Source organism: Podarcis liolepis, assembly GCF_965112155.1.
Source record: "Podarcis liolepis genome assembly, chromosome: 1".
NCBI classification, from domain to species: Eukaryota; Metazoa; Chordata; class Lepidosauria; order Squamata; family Lacertidae; genus Podarcis; species Podarcis liolepis.
Window position 1 is genome coordinate 2,361,115 of NC_139554.1, and position 18,956 is coordinate 2,380,070.

The following is an 18,956-nucleotide window of genomic DNA, read 5'->3' on the forward strand; positions in this document are numbered from 1 at the left end:
ACATACAAGACGCCATCCAACCATCTTGGGGGCTCTTCTCCAGATTTTTGTGGGGTTTACTCCCTAGCCTTTTCTCTCCCAAAGATGTCCTACAAGGCTGTGGAGGTTTGGGGTCAGAGTCTTCCTTCTCCTAGACGCAGCGCCGGATTTACGTATAAGCTCAACAAACTCTAGCTTAGGGCCCCACTCTCTTGGGGGCCTCCAAAAACTTGAAGGGGAAAAAAACCCTGGATGTACATTTCCAAAAAATAAGATAAAAAAACAAATGGTCAGACCTGCTCTGGTCAGACCTCACCTGGAGTACTGTGTCCAGTTCTGGGCACCACAGTTCAAGAAGGACACTGACAAACTGGAACGTGTCCAGAGGAGGGCAACCAAAATGGTCAAAGGCCTGGAAACGATGCCTTATGAGGAACGGCTAAGGGAGCTGGGCATGTTTAGCCTGGAGAAGAGGAGGTTAAGGGATGATATGATAGCCATGTTCAAATATATAAAAAGAATGTCATATAGAGGAGGGAGAAAGGTTGTTTTCTGCTGCTCCAGAGAAGTGGAGCCGGAGCAATGGATCCAAACTACAAGAAAGAAGATTCCATCTAAACATTAGGAAGAACTTCCTGACAGTAAGAGCTGTTTGACAGTGGAATTTGCTGCCAAGGAGTGTGGTGGAGTCTCCTACTTTGGAGGTCTTTAAGCAGAGGCTTGACAACCATATGTCAGGAGTGCTCTGATGGTGTTTCCTGCTTGGCAGGGGGTTGGACTCGATGGCCCTTGTGGTCTCTTCCAACTCTAGGATTCTATGATTCTATGAAATAAAACAAAACCTACATCCAGCACCAGTGTTTTGTGTTGTGTAGGCTCCTATGATGTAAATCACGGGCCCCGCCTGCTAGCCTGCTCCCTAAAACATCACTGGTTTGCTCATTTCTATATATAGGGTGCCTACATTCTGCACGGACTGGTTGTAACAATTACTTTGATAAAATACATATTTTATGTGCAAATGGCTTGAGATACCCATTAGGTCCATAAATAAACATATAGCATATATTCAGTAATAATAATAATTAATAACAATAATAAATAATTTTATTTATACCCCACCCTCCCCAGCCAAAACCAAGCTCAGGGCGGCTAACCCCCCTCTATAAAAACAATTGATTGGAATACAACTTAATAAACAAGATTAAAATACAACATTATAACATTAAAATGCAGCCTCATTTCAGTGGAAACTCAAATAAAAAACTTTTGGGGGGATGAAAACGTCAAATCTTCACCAAGGCCAACTATCCAGACTGGTCCTACGTGGGCCAGAAAAAAGCCAGGGAAGTCCCCAAGTAGGAGTTCCAACACAGAAGGAGAAAGGAAAGAGGGGAAGGGGATCGAGTTGATTCTAAGCCAAAGGCCAGGCGGAACAACTCTGTCTTACAGGCCCTGCAGAAAGAAATCAGATCCTGCTGGGCCCTGGTCTCATGAGACAGAGCGTTCCACCCGGCCGGGGCCAGTGTTGAAAAGGCCCTGCCTCTGGTTGAGGCTAATCTGACTTCCTCAGGGCCCAGGACCTCTAGGGTGTTGCTGTTTAAGGTCCTCCATGGGGCATACCGGGGTAGGCAGTCCCTGTCGGAATCTCAGGCCTCAGTCAGAGGTAACTGGCCACTCTCCAGGCACTCGGCTTGAGATCCTTGTTGACCTCCCCGTCTGCGTCTCCCGGCAGGGTTCAGGCAAGGTCACATTCGGCGATCCCACTCAGCGTGAGAGGGACACACCATTCCTCCCTCCTCCCTGCTTCCCTCAGGGAGGGGAAAGAGACAGACAGAAATCTATTTACATGTCTTTATTTCTGTCATTGCAGCAGTACAGAGAAACACATCTGCACTCTCCAGACTCCAACAGTAGAGAGAGTAAACTCCACCCCTGTACTTCCAGTACAGGTCAGATGACACTCTGAGCTAACATCCGGTGCTCAGTACAGTGAATAGACTGCCCCTTTGTTCCCATGGTACAGTCCCAAACAACAACATCCTGTTTTGCTTTCCAGCCACCTGCAGCTCGCTCTTGCATTGCTGCTTTTTCCTGACAGTCCCATAGGTACAAGGGTCCTAGGCTGTGCATATATTCAACACAAAAAACAGTGACCATTTGTTGTTGACAAAGGGCAGCTGGACATAGAAAGGGCCCCATTACCTTCAGTAGCTGAGGGCCACATCCAACCTAAATCCAGCCCTGCCTACATGGGCTCCCTTCCCAGGTGGACGAGCCCCATCTGCCCCTCACTTCCCTCTATAGCACATGCAGAATCCGTCTTCTTCACCATTGCACCCCCTCTTGGTCTCATCCACACCACTCCCTGTTTTCACACACACAGGGGAAGTCCTTAACCCAGGCATCCCCAAACTTGTTCCTCCAGATGTTTGGGACTACAACTCCCATCATCCCTCGCTAACAGGCGCAGTGGTCAGGGATGATGGGAGTTGTAGTCCCAAAACATCTGGAGGGCTGCATTTGGGGATGCCTGCCCTAACGTATCAAGGGTTAGAGACCCATTGGCTACCTTTCCTGGTTTAGCCAGCCCGTTGAAGCCGTTCCCCAGGTGTGGCCGCTGTCACCTGCTGACAGCATCTAGGAGTCACAGGTGAGAGCTGAGTGCAGGGTGGGAACCAAAGGTGGACAAACTACCCCAGAAGAAGCACAGCATATGCCCTAACACTCCACACACCCCAGAAGCAGGTGACCTGGCACAAAAGGCCAAGCTGACCGCTGAGCTGCAAAAGAACAAATGACCGCAGTGTTCTTTCACGTGTAACCACAAGCTGCCTGGAACAAGGAAGCAACTGCTGTGCAAACTCACGTCAACAGCTTTCATTCAAAAAATGCTGGAAATCTGCTTGTACCTTCCATTTTATTTTAAGGAGTGAACCTTGCACCTTGCGGGACAAGCTGTGCATAAATATTTCTTTCATTCTGCATGTTCTCTGAAGATTCACTGACTCTCCTGGGGTTACAGACCCCGCCCTCAGGTGCCTAAACAAAAGGTACTGACCTAGCCACTGTGATCCACGTGACGATCACCTCCAGGCTGGATTATTGTAACTCGCTCTACATGGGGCTGCCCTTGAGACTGACCCAGAAACTCCAGCGGGTTCAGAATGCCGCGGCGAGACTCCTTACGGGGTCCTCGCTGCGAGATCACATTCACCCGGCGCTATACCAGCTGCACTGGCTCCTGGTGGAGTATAGGGTCAGGTTTAAGGTGCTGGTTTTAACCTTTAAAGTTCTATACGGCCTAGGACCCTCGTACCTACGGGACCACCTCTCCTGGTATGTCCCACAGAGGACCTTACGGTCTTCAAATAAAAACATCTTGGAGATCCTCCACAGGGAGGTTAGGCTGGTCTCAACCAGGGGTCATGCTTGTTTTATGTTTTCCAATTTATCTGAAGAAAAGGACCTCTGCATGGATCCTGTTTGGTTGTCGAACGCTGCACTCCTGCGCTCAGAAATAACTCTCTGCGTGGTTGGTTCCCAGGCAAGTGGTATAACACGACGGCCGTTTTAGACATACTTCAGAGCAGACATGCTTACGATTGTCTGTACACAACCCTCCTCTACAAAACAAGGCACTCCTGAATGCTTTCTAGCCATTATCTGTGCTGCAATATCAAACACTTTGGCAAATTACTTAATTTTCTATTTTGCATCATTCTGATGCAGGAAGCCAGGAAGAATGTGAATAATTTCATCCATTAAGTGGGACATTAGTTGCCATGGAAGCAATGCCCCCATATAAATATACATTGTAGTCTCTCTGTCCACTGTGGGGGCTGCAGAAGGGCCTTAACAACCTAGGAGAGTTGCAGGATCAGGCCAAGTGCCTACCCAGTCCAGCAACCTGCTCTTGCAGCGGCCAGTCATATATTCTCAGTGCTCACAACAGCTCTGTAAGGTAGGACAGTGTCGTTGCAGTTGGTAGAGTATGGGACTCTTAATCTCAGGGTTGTCGATTCAAGACCCGCTTTGGGCAAAATATTCCTGCATTTCAGGGGGTTGGACTAGATGACCCTCATGGTCCCTTCCAACTCTATGATTCTCTGATTCTATAGAGGGAGGCATGTGTGAGGCCACCCTGGGAGTTCATGGGAGAGGCAAGATTCAAGCCAACCAAAATGACGGGGGAATGGGGAAACACTCCCATCAAGAAAGGTTGCAGAGAATGCATGGCAAGGAGAAAGCAGATAGAGAAAGTCTCCCCTTCTCATAATGCAATATCCAATGGGCCCCTGGCCTGATCCTGCAGGCTCTTCTTATATTCTTAAGCCATGGACTTCCTGGTTCCAAGTTCACCCCCCCTTGGCAGGACACTACCATGGTTTGCTTTCTTCATCAGGGACTTCAAGCAGTTCATTGTCAGAAGAGACAGCTTTTCCCACCCCTTTTCTTTGCTGAGCGTTGCAATGAGAGAGAGAGAGAGAGAGAGAGAGAGAGAGAGAGAGAGAGAACAGGAGAGAGGATGGGAGACAGGCGGAGATGATCAGCGTGTGAGCAGGAGGGAGAGACAAATCCATAAACTGGTAAAATGAAGTGAAATCAATTTTCCTTCCAGGGCCTGAGATGAGAAAATAGAGATTTGAGGGGAGAAAACACACTGATCTGTGCAACATGCTGGAACCACGATAGGCTGGTTTTGCCAGAGTTTTGCTGATCCAGTAGCATCAGAGTTTATGCCTGCTTAAGGAAGCCATTTTCCAGACACTACAAAAAGCTGGCAGCCACACCGAGCCATTCAGAACACCTGAAGCTCTCAGGCAGCAATGGCTAGGAGTCTGATACAGTTCCGTGCCATCCCCAAGTGGTGAGAAATTATAACCAGAACATGTACCACTCTGGTGAAACAGTGCGCAGACAGGTAGGGTCTCAGCCTACCTGTAGACAGCTGCCCTGAACCCACAAATAACCTGCACTTCCATGGACAGCTGTGAGTCCAAAACACCTGCAAGTTCACTGCACGTACGGTGTTAAAGGAAAACAATTATGAAAATGATGTATAGATGGTACTTAACCCCTGTAAAACTAGTAAAGATATATCATAATGGCGATCATCTATGCTGGAAATGTAAAGAAAAAGAGGGTACCTTTTATCATATGTGGTGGACCTGCCCTAAGGTGAAAGACTTCTGGGAGAAGATTTACAATGAATTGGGAAAAAAAATGTTGAAATATACATTTATTAAGAAACCAGAGGCCTTTCTTCTTGGAATAACAGGTTTGGAATTGCCCCCAAAATATGTTAGATTGTTTTTGTATGCCACAACTGAAGCTAGAATTTTATTAGCCAAGAATTGGAAAACACAAGAAGTACCAACAGTAGAGGAATGACAGATGAAGATGATGGACTTTTCGGAGCTGGCTGACCTGACTGGAAGAGTCCGCAAGCAGAAGGAGGAGGAGTACCAGGAGGAATGGATGAAATTTAAAGACTATTAATTTAAAGACTAATAATAGATAGGTTTAGGATTTGAATGTGTGACGTTATAGAATAATATGTTTAAAGTAAAGATGAAAAGAAATAAAGATGTTAACTGATTAAGTAAATTTTATGAGAAATTTGTTTTGGAAAACTGTTACAATGATATATATTGAAATTCAGTCAGGGGAATTTGAGGAAGTCACTTAACAATGTCACCAAGATTGGATTAAGTACAGTTAAGATGTATGTTTGTTTGTTAGTTTAAAAAATTTGGAAAATCAATTAAAAAATTTGGAAAAACACACACAAAATGACTGCAGACCTGGTCCTTTAGGGGCACAGTTACCTGATTCAGGACCAGGGAGTCCCGTCTCCCCACCTGCCCCCCTGTCAATATCCATTAGTTGCCATGGAAGCAATGCCCCCATATAAATATATATCTCAGTCTCTCTGTCCACTGCGGGGGCTGCAGAAGGGCCTTAACAACCTAGGAGAGTTGCAGGATCAGGCCAGGTGCCTACCCAGTCCAGCAACCAGTGGCCAGTCATATATTCTCAGTGCTCACAACATCCCTGTAAGGTCATTTAATTACCTAGGTTTGGTGCATTCCACATCCTGATACAAAGATGTCTCTAAGCAGCCTATGACGTCATACAAAAATATCACAGGTAGAAGCAAGAAAAACCGCCCTCCCCCAATTTTAGAGATGCAAATCCAGCTGTGGACCTCGCGCCTCACAAGAAGAGCTCACCTGCGGCCGAGGGTGCCCGGTGACCAAGCAGGTCAGCTCCAGCGTCTCCCCTTCCCGGATCGTGTACACTCTCTCCGAGTACCGCTCCTCCTCAATGTTGCAGGCCAGGCCTGAGTGGATGATCCTCACTGTGGGTGGGGCTGCAAGACAAGCGGAAGGAGATCTCTGTTATCATTTTGAAAATAGGATACATGACAAAACCTAACCGTGAACTTACTGCTTGTTGATGCACAGAAAAAAAGAACGGAAGCAATAATGATAGATGAGACTCAGAAATAGCAATTGAGGATGCCAAAGGAAGCAATTTGCACATCCCCCTTGTATGCGTGACCCCTTAGTATGCCACAACCCTAACTGAATGCCAAACATCCTTTGTGGCAATGCTCCCACCATAGCTGTCAACCTTCCCTTTTTATGCAGGAAATTCCCTTATTCCAGCGCCGTTTCCCGCTGCTTCCTGCTGCTATCCCAGATTGTTAGATATCCCGTAGACTGTCCCCAGGACAGGTGAGGCTGCTGATCCCTTATTTTCAAGGCTGCTGATCCCTTATTTTCAAATCTGAAAGTTGACAGCTATGGCTCCCACTGTTTCATTTGAGATTGTACTCTCCTTGGAGGCAGGGACTGTTCTCTTTTTTAACCAATGAATTCATGTACAGTCATTCATTCATTCATTTGTCAGACACCTGCTATAACCCCACTGAAGAGGACGCGAGTGGCGCTGTGGTCTAAACCACTAAGCCAATTTGTCCTTTGGCACCGGGATATTCCCAGGGGAACTGAAGGAGGCGGTGGTGCGTCCGCTCTTAAAGAAAACATCATTAGATCCCTCAGATCTATCCAATTACCGCCCGGTCTCGAATCTTCCATTCCTGGGTAAGGTGATTGAGAGAGCGGTTGCTGAACAGCTTGGTAGGTTTCTGGATGAAACATCTGCTCTGGATCCATTCCAGTCCGGCTTCCGCGCTGGTCATGGGACCGAGACGGCTCTGGTCGCCCTAACAGATGATCTCCGTAGGCAGCTGGATCGAGGCGGGTCGGGGCTGCTGATTCTTCTAGATCTGTCAGCAGCCTTTGACATGGTCGATCATGAACTCCTGGACCACCGCCTTGCCGACGTGGGGATCCAGGGCACAGTCCTTCAATGGCTGCGCTCGTTTCTCTCTGGTCGGGGACAGAGGGTGGCGCTTGGGGGGGAATTGTCATCACGCCACTCCTTGGTGTGTGGAGTGCCTCAGGGTGCAATTCTCTCCCCGATGCTTTTTAACATCTTTATGCGCCCCCTCGCCCAGCTTGTCCGGAGTTTTGGGCTGGGTTGCCATCAGTATGCTGATGACACCCAGCTCTATCTGTTGATGGATGGCCATCCTGACTCGGCCCCAGACACACTGACCAGATGTCTGGAAGCTGTGGCTGGATGGCTACGTGGGAGCCGGTTGAAGTTAAATCCTTCGAAGACAGAGGTCCTCTGGCTGGGGTGGGACGATATGGGATCGAGGGGGCAACTCCCATCTCTTGCGGGGGTGCAATTAGTGCCAGCACCGGCCGTTAAGAGTTTGGGTGTAATCTTCGATACCTCCCTCTCTATGGAGGCGCAGATTACAGCTATAACAAAGGCGGCATTTTTTCATCTCCGCCAAGCTAAGCAGTTGGCCCCTTATCTCTCTCGTCCTGACCTAGCCACTGTGATCCATGCGACGGTCACCTCCAGACTGGATTATTGTAACTCGCTCTACGTGGGGCTGCCCTTGAGACTGACCCAGAAACTCCAGCGGGTGCAGAATGCCGCGGCAAGACTCCTTATGGGGTCTTCGCTGCGAGAGCACATTCATCCAGTATTATACCAGCTGCACTGGCTCCCGGTGGAGTACAGGATCAGGTTTAAGGTGCTGGTTTTAACCTTTAAAGCCCTATACGGCCTAGGACCCTCGTACCTACGGGACCGCCTCTCCTGGTATGCCCCACAGAGAAACCTACGGTCCGCAAATAATAACATCCTCAAGGTCCCAGGCCTCAGAGAGGTTAGGCTGGCCTCAACTAGAGCCAGGGCCTTCTCGGCGGCGGCTCCAACCTGGTGGAATGCTCTGTCACAAGAGACTAGGGCCCTGCGGGACCTGACATCTTTCCGCAGGGCCTGCAAGACAGAGTTGTTCCGCCAGGCCTTTGGTCAGGGCGCAGCCTGACTCCCTCCTCTGGCAACCTGAACAGAATTTTGCTTAATTGGTTGCCATCAATTTGATTTAATTAATTTTTATAATGAAATATTTTTAGATTGTGTGATCATTTGACTGATTATTTGATTGTTGTTAGCCGCCCTGAGCCCGGCTTCGGCTGGGGAGGGCGGGATATAAATAAAATTTATTATTATTATTATTATTAAGCCTCTTGGGCTTGCCAATCAGAAAGTTGGCAGTTCGAATCCCCACAATGGGGTGAGCTCCCATTGCTCTGTCCCTGCTCCTGCCAACCTAGCAGTTCAAAAGCACACCAGTGCAAGAAGATAAATAGGTACCGCTCCGGCGGGAAGGTAAATGGCATTTCCATGCGCTCTGGTTTCTGTCATGGTGTCCCGTTGCACCAGAAGTGGTTTAGTCTGCTGGCCACATGACCCAGAAAGCTGTCTGTGAACAAACGCCAGCTCCGTCAGCCTGAAAGCGAGATGAACGCTGCAACCTCATAGTCGCCTTTGACTGGACTTAACTGTCCAGGGATCCTTTACCTTTACCTTTTACCTATAACCCCACTGAACTGTAGGGCATCGGACCAGGTAACCATTAGGGTCTCTTCCAACTTTCCATCTTATGATTCTGTGACTACTACATTAATTCTGTATAGTAATACAGTGGTACCTCGGGTTACAGACGCTTCAGGTTACAGACACTTCAGGTTACAGACTCCGCTAACCCAGAAATAGTACCTCGGGTTAAGAACTTTGCTTCAGGATGAGAACAGAAATCGTGCAGCAGTGGCAAGGCAGCAGTGGGAGGCCCATTAGCTAAAGTGGTGCTTCAGGTTAAGAATGGACCTCTGGAACGAATTAAGTACTTAACCCGACTTATCACTGTAGTGAACTATTTCTCCATGTGCTAGCTCTAGCCAAAAGAGCATTACCCTCACAAAAGAGGGGGGGGGGTATCAGCAGAACTTCAAAAGTGCCAAAATATCTGTGGGGAGGACCCCTAAGTGGAGGAAGAAAACCAGCATGGAAAACTGGCAGAAAGAAAACCCATTGGAGACATGATCCCAGAAAAGGTTCCTTGTCATCCTGAACAAGGCATTGCAACATCTTGTTACAGGTTCCCCTTGTAATAGCTCATAGAATGGTAGAGTTGTTAGGGACCACGAAGGCCATCTAGTCCAGCCCCTGCAATGCAGGAATATTTTGCCTGAGGCAGGTCTCGAACCCAAAACCCTGAGATTAAAAATATCATGTTCTGCCAACTGAGCTATGCCAGCTGAAATCTCACCACAGTAATCACTTGGTACTATGAGATGGAAAATGGACAGAGTGGACATGAATTGACATCAGGATTCGATCTCAGGTCCACCAGCACTAGGAACCAGATAATTACCAGCTTAGCTTAAGCTAATGGAACCATCAATGGTTCCCCAACAGTTGAAGGCATGCTTAACAACACTCTTCCGACCCAGAACTTCATAAAGGTTCACATGGCTACATCGAAGTCCTATTGAAAGGAGATTCCTGTCCCCCATTTTTCATTTCACTGGCATGTACAGAATTTTCCCCTCCGCTGAATCTGCAGGTGGGGGAAACTCCATCTCTGCATCCCACGGCAATGGTGGGAAATTAGCAGACAAGGCTCCATCCATCATCGTTTTATTAATCTCCAAGAACCCCCCAAAGGAAACTTTGCATTTTTAAATTATTTTTTTAAAAAAACAAACTGGTTATTTTGGGTTTAGTTTTCAAAAATTAGCTTTTCATTATTGTTCCTTCATTATTGTATGTACTGCTTGAAGTGCATTATCTCGCTCGTTACGCAAGCGAAGCACTTTAATGAGGACAATAAAACTAAGCAGTTGGCACAATGGGACCCCCTCCCCACCCTCCCTCTCTTTTGCACAACTCATCTCGTGTAACAGCCCCTTCTTCTCCACGGGAGGCGCCGCCTGCTGGCTTACTGGGGACACTCAGGCCTCCGACTCAATCATCGTAAAATAAAATAAAGAGGCCTCCCTATGCCTCTCCTTTTCTAGGTAGCTCAATTTCCAATCCTTGAGTGGGAATTGTCAGTCAAACATTAACTAACACTCTGCAGAATTTAAACTTAATTGCAAGCGGTGGTTCAGCCCAGATGAGTGTCCTGTGTCCTGTAGAAGTGATGTCTATGGAGGTGGGAATTCCATTGGCCCATTAAAATAACAAAACAGAATCAAACACACTGAGAGAGAGAGAGAGAGAGAGAGAGAGAGAGAGAGAGAGAGAGAGAGAGAGCGCCATCCCCTGATTTTTAAAAAACGAGCTCCTTTATTTCGTGGCATGGAGAAAGCAGACAGAGGGAAGTTTTCCCTCCCCCTCTCCTAATATTTGAATTTGTGGATATCCGATGAAGCTGAATGTTGGAAGATTCAGCGCAGATAAAAGAAAGTCCTTCTTCGCATGGTGCAGAGTTAAACTACGGAACTCAATTCGGCAGGAGACAGGGATGGTCACCAACTTAATGTCTTTGAAAGAGGATTGGAAAGAGGATAACAGCAGCAAGAATATTATTGGCCCAAAAATGGAAGCAAGAAGAATTTCCAACAGTGGAAGAATGGAGGATGGAATTAATGGACTACGCAGAACTATTCGTGATGACCAGACGACGTTTGTAGGTTTGCAAGAAGTTCTGTGAGGAGTATTAATGGAAATATTGTTAAAATGGAAAAGGAGAGAAGATAGGATAAGAGATATAAAAGCAATATTAAATTAGGAAATGCATAAGAAGTGATGTAATATGGAGGATTATCAGAGGTGCTGGTAGAAGTCCAGTAAGATTGTATTTGTGATAATTTTGTGTGGTACGTTTTATAATTTTGTATGTTAAAAATTAATAAAAAAATATTTTTTAAAAAAGAAAGAAAGAGGATTGGACAAATTCATGGAGGAAGAGAGGCTACTCAATGGCTACTAGCCAGGATTAACGCTATGCTTTGCCTTCACAGCTTCACAGAAGCCGCAGGAGGCGAGAGGACTCTGGAGCTTGTGGGGTTTCCCACAGACATCTGTTTTGTTGGAAAAACACCCGGGAAGGCCACCACCTTCCCAAGACACTGGGGGCATCTCTTTGGTGGTCATCCTCTGGATGTAAATCTTCCTCATTCCAGAGAGACCAGTGATAAGCGACCCCTCCCTCCTGAGAGGAGCACGCTCGTCTTATGGCATCTCACTGCAGAAGAAAAAGACAATCGTAGTTCTAAAACTACGTTATTTATAGTCTTATATACAAAGAATCCATCAGCATGTCTGTGCTCTCTGCACACCAGTACAGAACAGCATCTCACACAGAAGTGAAAGTAGCTTCTCCAGCAGTACTCCAACAGTACTGAGACTTCCTGTCTCACGCTCTCAGGCACTCACATCATATAAAGAACCATAGTGCTACTTGCTGAGCAGCACGATGAATAAAAATCCTAACATGTTTGGCCACTGTGAGAACAGGGTGCCGGACTAGAGTGGCTGAGGAAACCCAGCCAGATGGGCAGGGTAGAAATAATAATAAATTATTATCAATATTATTATTACTAGAAGGGCCGTTGGCCTGATCCAGTAAACTCTTCTTATGTTCTTCAAGGTAGACAGTTACTGCTCAGAGATGCACATTGCAAATAGGTCAGCGGTGCTGATTATGCCACCTGTTGCTAGACTGAGCCTGAGCTCCATCGCAGAGAAACAAGACCCTGGCAACAACATTTAGAATCTGTTGGTGTAGGCAGTGGCGAAGCTGCATGCTCCGCTATTGGGGGCCGAGAGCAGGCGGTGGCGTGGCTGGCGCCCACGGGGGTGTGGCGCGCGCCCGGGGTGTGTGGTGCGCATCCCGGGGGCGCGATACGCCGCCCGCAAGGGTGTGGCGTGCCACCCACAGGGGCGTGGTGCGCGTTTTGGGGGTGTGGCGCACCAAAAATGGGGTCTGGGGGGGCGCTGCGATGGCACCCTGCCAGAATAGTGGTGCCAGGGGCTGTCCGCTTCCTCCGCCAATGGGCGTAGGGTCTGCACAGAAGTTCAGTTCAATGCATGGAACTCAAGAGTAGAGCTTGTGGCTCCATCCTGGCTCCACAGTCAGTGTCCACTTGCTATTGTTCCCAGATTTATACCAAGAAAAAAGCACACCAAGAACTCAGGCCAATGTAAGTTTCAGTAGTGGGAGTGGTCCCTGCTCACAAATCAATAGTCGATAGTAAGAAAAACTAATCCATTTGAGTTTGTAATCTCTGTTAGAGTTTGTAATCTCTATTTGAGTTGGTAATCCTTGTCAGAATACATACTTTTGAATGGATTAGTTTTTGTTACTATTGACTATTGATTTGTGAGCAGGGAGCACTCCCACTATTGAAACTTACATTGACCTGAGTTCTTGGTTGGCTTTTTTCTTGGTATATTATTCCCAGATTGGCATAATGAACAGGTGAAGGGCTTAAACAAAGGATCAAATAGATTTTGAGGAGGGATTTGAAGGCAGAGAGAGGGAGAGAAAAAAAACACACGAACGAACGAACAAACAAATGAACGAACGAACACACGCACCATTTCTACCAACTGGCTAAGAATGCGTGAGCAAGATGCCCAACTTTTAAATTAGCAAGACTGCTTCAAAAACAGGCTTCTCCTGGGCTTTCTTTTGCCATAGGGTTGTCACCAGAAATTGTTCCCTGCTCCTCCCATGGACGCATGCAGGGTGCAATCCCACCCTCACTGCGTTCCTGGCCCTTGGGGATGGGCAGCTACAACAACCCCAGACCTGTCCTGTCTACCCTTCTAAATGACATTGCCCAGCCCAGCCTCATGTCAGCAGGCATTCTTGGGAACAACTTTTATGAAGGCTTCGGACTGCAAAGCCCATCCATGCATTTGTGACCGAAAGGGAACTGTCCAGTCACTCAAGCATCCCTGGCCTTCGTTTAACACAAGCTTTTTCTCCAACTAAAGCAGGGGTCGGCAACCTAAGGCCCGTGGGCTGGATGCGGCCCAATCGCTTTCTCAATCCGGCCCACAGAGGGTCCGGGAATCAGCATGTTTTTACTGAGTAGAATGGGTCCTTTTATTTAAAATGCATCTCTGGGTTATTTGTGGGGCATAGGAATTCATTCATCCCCCCCAAAAAATATAGTTCGGCCCCCCACAAGGTCTGAGTGACGGTGAACTGGTCCACGGCTGAAAAAGGTTGCTGACCCCTGAACTAAAGGAACCAACTTGCGATCAGAAAGTCCTGAAAGTCCATTTACAGATAGGTAGCCGTGTTGGTCTGCCATAGTCAAAATAAAAAAACTTCCTTCCAGTAGCACCTTAAAGACCAACTAAGTTAGTTCTTGGTATGAGCTTTCGTGTGCATGCACACTTCTTCAGATACACTGAAACAGAAGTTGCCAGATCCTTCTATATAGTGAGAAGGTGGGGAGGGTGGTGTAGTGGTTAAGAGCGGTAGTCACGTAATCTGGGAAACCGGGTTTGCGTCTCCGCTCCTCCACCTGCAGCTGCTGGGTGACCTTGGGCCAGTCACACTTCTCTGAAGTCTCTCAGCCCCACTCACCTCACAGAGGGTTTGTGGTGGGGGAGGAAGGGAGAGGAGAATGTTAGCCGCTTTGAGACTCCTGAAGGGGAGTGAAAGGCGGGATATCAAATCCAAACTCTTCTTCTTCTTCTACTCAGAAGGGTGGTGGGAATGGGAGATTGGCAGATAGCTGAGATGAGCCTGTTGTATCTGAAGAAGTGTGCATGCACACGAAAGCTCATACCAAGAACTAACTTAGTTGGTCTTTAAGGTGCTACTGGAAGGAATTTTTTTATTCTGAAAGTCCATGTCATAGATTGATCTTCCCTTGAAATTTGCTGCTCCACCCTGAAAGATGAACTTCAACATGGAATTCCTCCAGATGGTTGGGCTTCCCATACCCAGTTACAAATACCATTCACCCATTAATATACCCAGTGCCAGATTTACGTATAAGCTAAACAAGCTATAGCTTAGGGCCCTACTCACTTGCTCCCCTCCCCCAAATCACTATTAATATACTTCTTCTTCATTTCAGTTCAACAATTCCTTTGATAAAATACATATTTTGTTATGTGCAAATGGCTTGAGATACCTATTAGGTCCATAAATTGCCATATAGCATATATTCAACACACAAAAAACGACAATTTGTTGTTGGCGAAGGACAGCTGGACATAGAAAGGGCCCCATGACCTTCAGTAGCTTAGGGCCTCATCAAACCTAAATCCGGCCCTGAATATACCTAACAGAAATTGCAAGGACCATTTGTGAGGTATTCTGTAGCTATGAACCCTTTTGGACCCCTTCTAATTCTATGATTCTACCATGAAGATGTCACAGAAGCAATGATTCTGGTTTCCATCCCCTTTTACTCCTTGCAATTTCAGTGGAGATAAATTCTTCCTGACATTTCACCTAAATCCCACTTCCTGCCATTTAAGATGATGCAGAACAATCGCGAGAGACAAATGGTTGAGTCAGAAGACAGTAAAGATCAAACTCATACGCCGTGATCAAGAGTATCGCGTTTTGTTGCTGCTGCCGCTGCCGCTTGCTGCTGCTGTTTCGACTCCTTGCTTTTTTATGGTTCAGGAGCTCTCGCATATTTACCAAATGTCACTTCCTTCCCACCCCTGGAAATAATCACCACCGTGGCTCCTCCCGAGAGAAGGTCGGCCAGGATTAAATGCCAGGCGAGACACGGCGGTAATATACTATGTGGCATTTATGTTGGGGAGAGACTTTCCTTCTTCCCCCGTAGAAGAATTCATCTTTTTATTATACCCAATAAAAATTGTACAAAAGAAACCATTAGGATCCTATCCTCAGGAGTAAATAAACCGAATGCAAGAAGGCAGAGGCAACGGGGAACTGACATGGTACAGCCAAAGTTCTGACTGATTAGTCTAAATTAATTAGTCTAAAGACTCTTTCCAGATCTTGAAAGCGGCAAATACATCTGAATGCTGGGAATCAGCTGAACTCATATCCTGCTTCCAGGTTTCCTTCCAGGGCATCTGGTTGGCCACTGTGAGAACAGGATGCTAGGCTGTTCTTTATTTCATTTTTAAAAACTGCATTTTTACCCCACCCTTTTCTCCAGGAAGCTCAAGGTGGCTTCCGTGTTTCTCCCCCTCCTCATTTTAACCCCAAAACAACCCTGTGGGGAGGATTGGGCAGAGAAGAAGCGACTGGCCCCAAGCCACCTGCTGAGATTCATGGCTGAGTGGGGATTTGAACCCTGGTCCAATACTCTAGGGCTTGCCGATCAGAAGGTCGACGGTTCGAATCCCTGTGACGGGGTGAGCTCCCGTTGCTCAGTCCCTGCACCTGCCAACCTAGCAGTTTGAAAGCATATTAAAGTGCAAGTAGATAAACAGGTACCGCTCTGGCGGGAAGGTAAACGGCGTTTCCGTGTGCTGCTCTGGTTCACCGGAAGCGGCTTAGTGATGCTGGCCACATGACCCAGAAGCTGTACGCTGGCTCCCTCGGCCAGTAAAGTGAGACCCCAGAGTTGTCCACGACTGGACCTAATGGTCAGGGGTCCCTTTACCTTTACCTTTACCTTTACCAGTACTCTAACCACTGCACCACACTGTCTAGATGGGTCCTTGGGCCTGATTAAAGAGGCTATTCTTACAAGCATGTTCTGTTATTATATATATCAAGTCCTGAGAATGGAAAGCTGGACTAGATGGGCCTGATTCAGCCCTGCAGGACTCTTCTGTTCTTCTTGGGTTGAGCTCCTTCCACAACGCCCCTAGTCTCCAGGGCCTGGAAGCCAAGGTTGATGATTTAAGGGAGTTGGGTAAATGTAGCCTGGAGATGAGGAGACCGAGATGTGATACAACAGCCACCTTCAAACATTAATCAACTAACAAGATAGCAAAATATTCTCATCAGCCTAGAACATATCTGCTGCTATCTACAGGAATGTCACATGGCAGATGGATCAAGTTTGCTTTTTGCTTCTCCAGAGCAGAGGACACAAACCGGTGGATTCCCATGAAAGAAGAGGCCAACTCAACATTGGGAAGAACTTTCTGATGGTGAGAGCTGTTTGACACGGAAATGGATTCTGTCAGAAGTTGGTGGATTCACATATAGGACATAATATAGATCTTAATCTTTGGGAAGAACTTTGGAAGAGTGATCTGAAGTTCACAGCATGTTATTCCTTGAAGGAGAACTACCTGAAAATGATTTACAGGTGATATTTAACTCTGAGTAGACTTGCTAAGATATAAAAGATTGAATCAGAAAAGTGCTGGAGATGCAATGAAGCTGAGGGTACGTTCAGTCATATGTGGTGGATTTGTAAAAGGGTAAAAGAGGATTGGGAAATAATTTATAATGAATTGAAAAAAAAGGTTTAAAAATATTTTCCAGCAAAAACAAAACAAAACCCAGAGTCCTTTTTGTTGGGGAAAATTCAGACGGAAATTCTTAGGTATCAAAAAAGGTTATTTATGTATACTGCCACTGCAGCCTGTGTTTTGTTAGCCCAAAAATGGAAAACGAGTGAAGTCCCAACTAAAGAAGAATGGCAACTTAAACTGATGGAATATGCGCAGCTTGTGGACTTAACATACAGAATAAAAGAACAAAAAGAACACACGTTTAAAGAACATTGGAAAATATTTATTGAATATATGGGGGGGGTTGTCTACACTTGAAAATGTTGGCAGCATTAAAATAAATTCAACAGTATAAATAATTTTTGATGGAATACTGAATGGTTTAGCTTATATAAAATATGCAGGGATTTCTGTTATGCAAAATGAACCACGGAAAGAGAAGAAGGGAAGTCACTGATATTTTAAGGTTGTATAAATGAATATTCTAAATTGTGAAACAGAAAATTTAATAAAAATTATGGGGGGGGAGAGAAGTTGGTGGATTTGAAGCTTTCAAGCAGATTTGGAGAGCTTATTTAGCTGTGATTCCTGCACAAGAGGAGTTGGGCTTGATGACCTTTGGCCTTCACTTCCAGCTCTAAAATACTACGATTCTATGATGGCCACTTAGAAGGTGTGCAGCTATTCCCCGGAGCCACTGCAAATGAGCCTGGCCGCAAAATGTCCCCTCCCTGGGGAGGCAGACTGCAGGGGTCCCCTTCGCCTTGCACACCCTCTGATTTCCACCCTGCACTTTTCACAAAAGCACCTTCAATTGGCTTAGAGAAATAAAACTCAGCCGAAGCCATTTGTTGAGGCGGCACAAGTGCAAAACAAGCCCGTGGATCTTCGGCAGCCTGTCTGGGGAGCCCTAGGAATGCCGTTGAACTAAGAGATGGAGACAGGCGACCAGATGCATTTCATGGGAAGAGGACAAATGCGGAATGCGATCACCACGGCAGCGTGCGAAGGAGCCAGAGCAGAGCCTCAACATCTTATTTCACAGTGAGAAGAAGAGGCTGGCTGTTAATACAATGCACATCACGGCAAGGCTGGCTGCACAGACGCATGGCAGGGGGGATGAGGGGTCAGGGCATATTGACTTGTTTCCCTTGTCCCAAAGCGCTTCCATACAGAAGAACATCAGAAAAACCTGGTTCACCTGCAATGCCCTAAAAGAAAATGTGATGAAAATGATGTATAAATGGCATATAACACATGTAAAGTTAGTGAAAATGTATAAAGTCAGTAATAAATGTTGGAAAAGTAAAGAAAAAGAGGGAACATTTTATCACATGTGGTGGGAATTTTAAAAGGTGAAATGCTTCTGGGAGATGATATATAATGAGATGAAAAAAATGTTGAAATATACATTCATAAAGAAACCAGAAGCATTTTTACTGGGCATTGTGGGGAGTGATATAAATAGAAAGGAATGTAAGCTCTTTTTATATGCAATAACAGCAGCAAGAATATTACCGGTCCAAAAATGGAAGCAAGAAGAATTACTGAAGATTGAATAATGGAGGATGAAGTTAATGGACTATGCAGAACTAGATAAACTAACAAGAAGGATTCGAAACTGGCGGGACCAGAAATTTACAGAAGACTGGAGTAAATTTACGGGCTACTTGAAAAGTATTTGTGAAGATCAGACGACGTTTGTAAGTCTGCAAGAAGTTTTGTGAGGAGTATTATTGGAAGTATTGCAAAAATGGAGAAGGGGGAGGATGATTTGTTAAGAGAGGTAAAGGCAATATAAAGTTAAGAAATGCACAAGAAGTGGTTAAAACGGTGGATCATCAGAGGTGCTGATGGAAGTCCAAAAAGATTGTATAAGTGATACGTTTTGTGGTACATTTTATAATTTATATGTTAAAATTAATTAATTAATTAATTAATTAATTAATTATAATTATATATATAAAAGAAGAACCTAGTGGATGAGGCTAGTGGACCATTCTCACAGCAGGCAGGCAGATGCCCCAGTGGGAAAACCCTCCAGCACAATCTGAGCGACTCTCACCTCCTGTGGTTTCCAGTATTCATAAGCATGTCTGCCTCTGACCCTGGAAGCACAGCAGAGGCATCCTGGCAAGGAGCCATCAATAGCCCTCTTCATGTATTCGTCT

General features: G+C 46.1%; 1 protein-coding gene across 2 annotated transcripts in view; it reads right to left on the reverse strand.

The window, feature by feature from the left end:
- MDGA2 (MAM domain containing glycosylphosphatidylinositol anchor 2) overlaps positions 1–18,956 on the reverse strand; it is a 409,007-nt gene that overhangs the window by 223,962 nt on the left and 166,089 nt on the right. For both annotated transcript variants that reach the window (XM_083514663.1, XM_083514662.1), the window contains exon 2: positions 6,216–6,355. In XM_083514663.1, the coding sequence (XP_083370789.1) occupies positions 6,216–6,355 (140 nt within the window). The remainder of the gene's footprint in view (positions 1–6,215; positions 6,356–18,956) is intronic.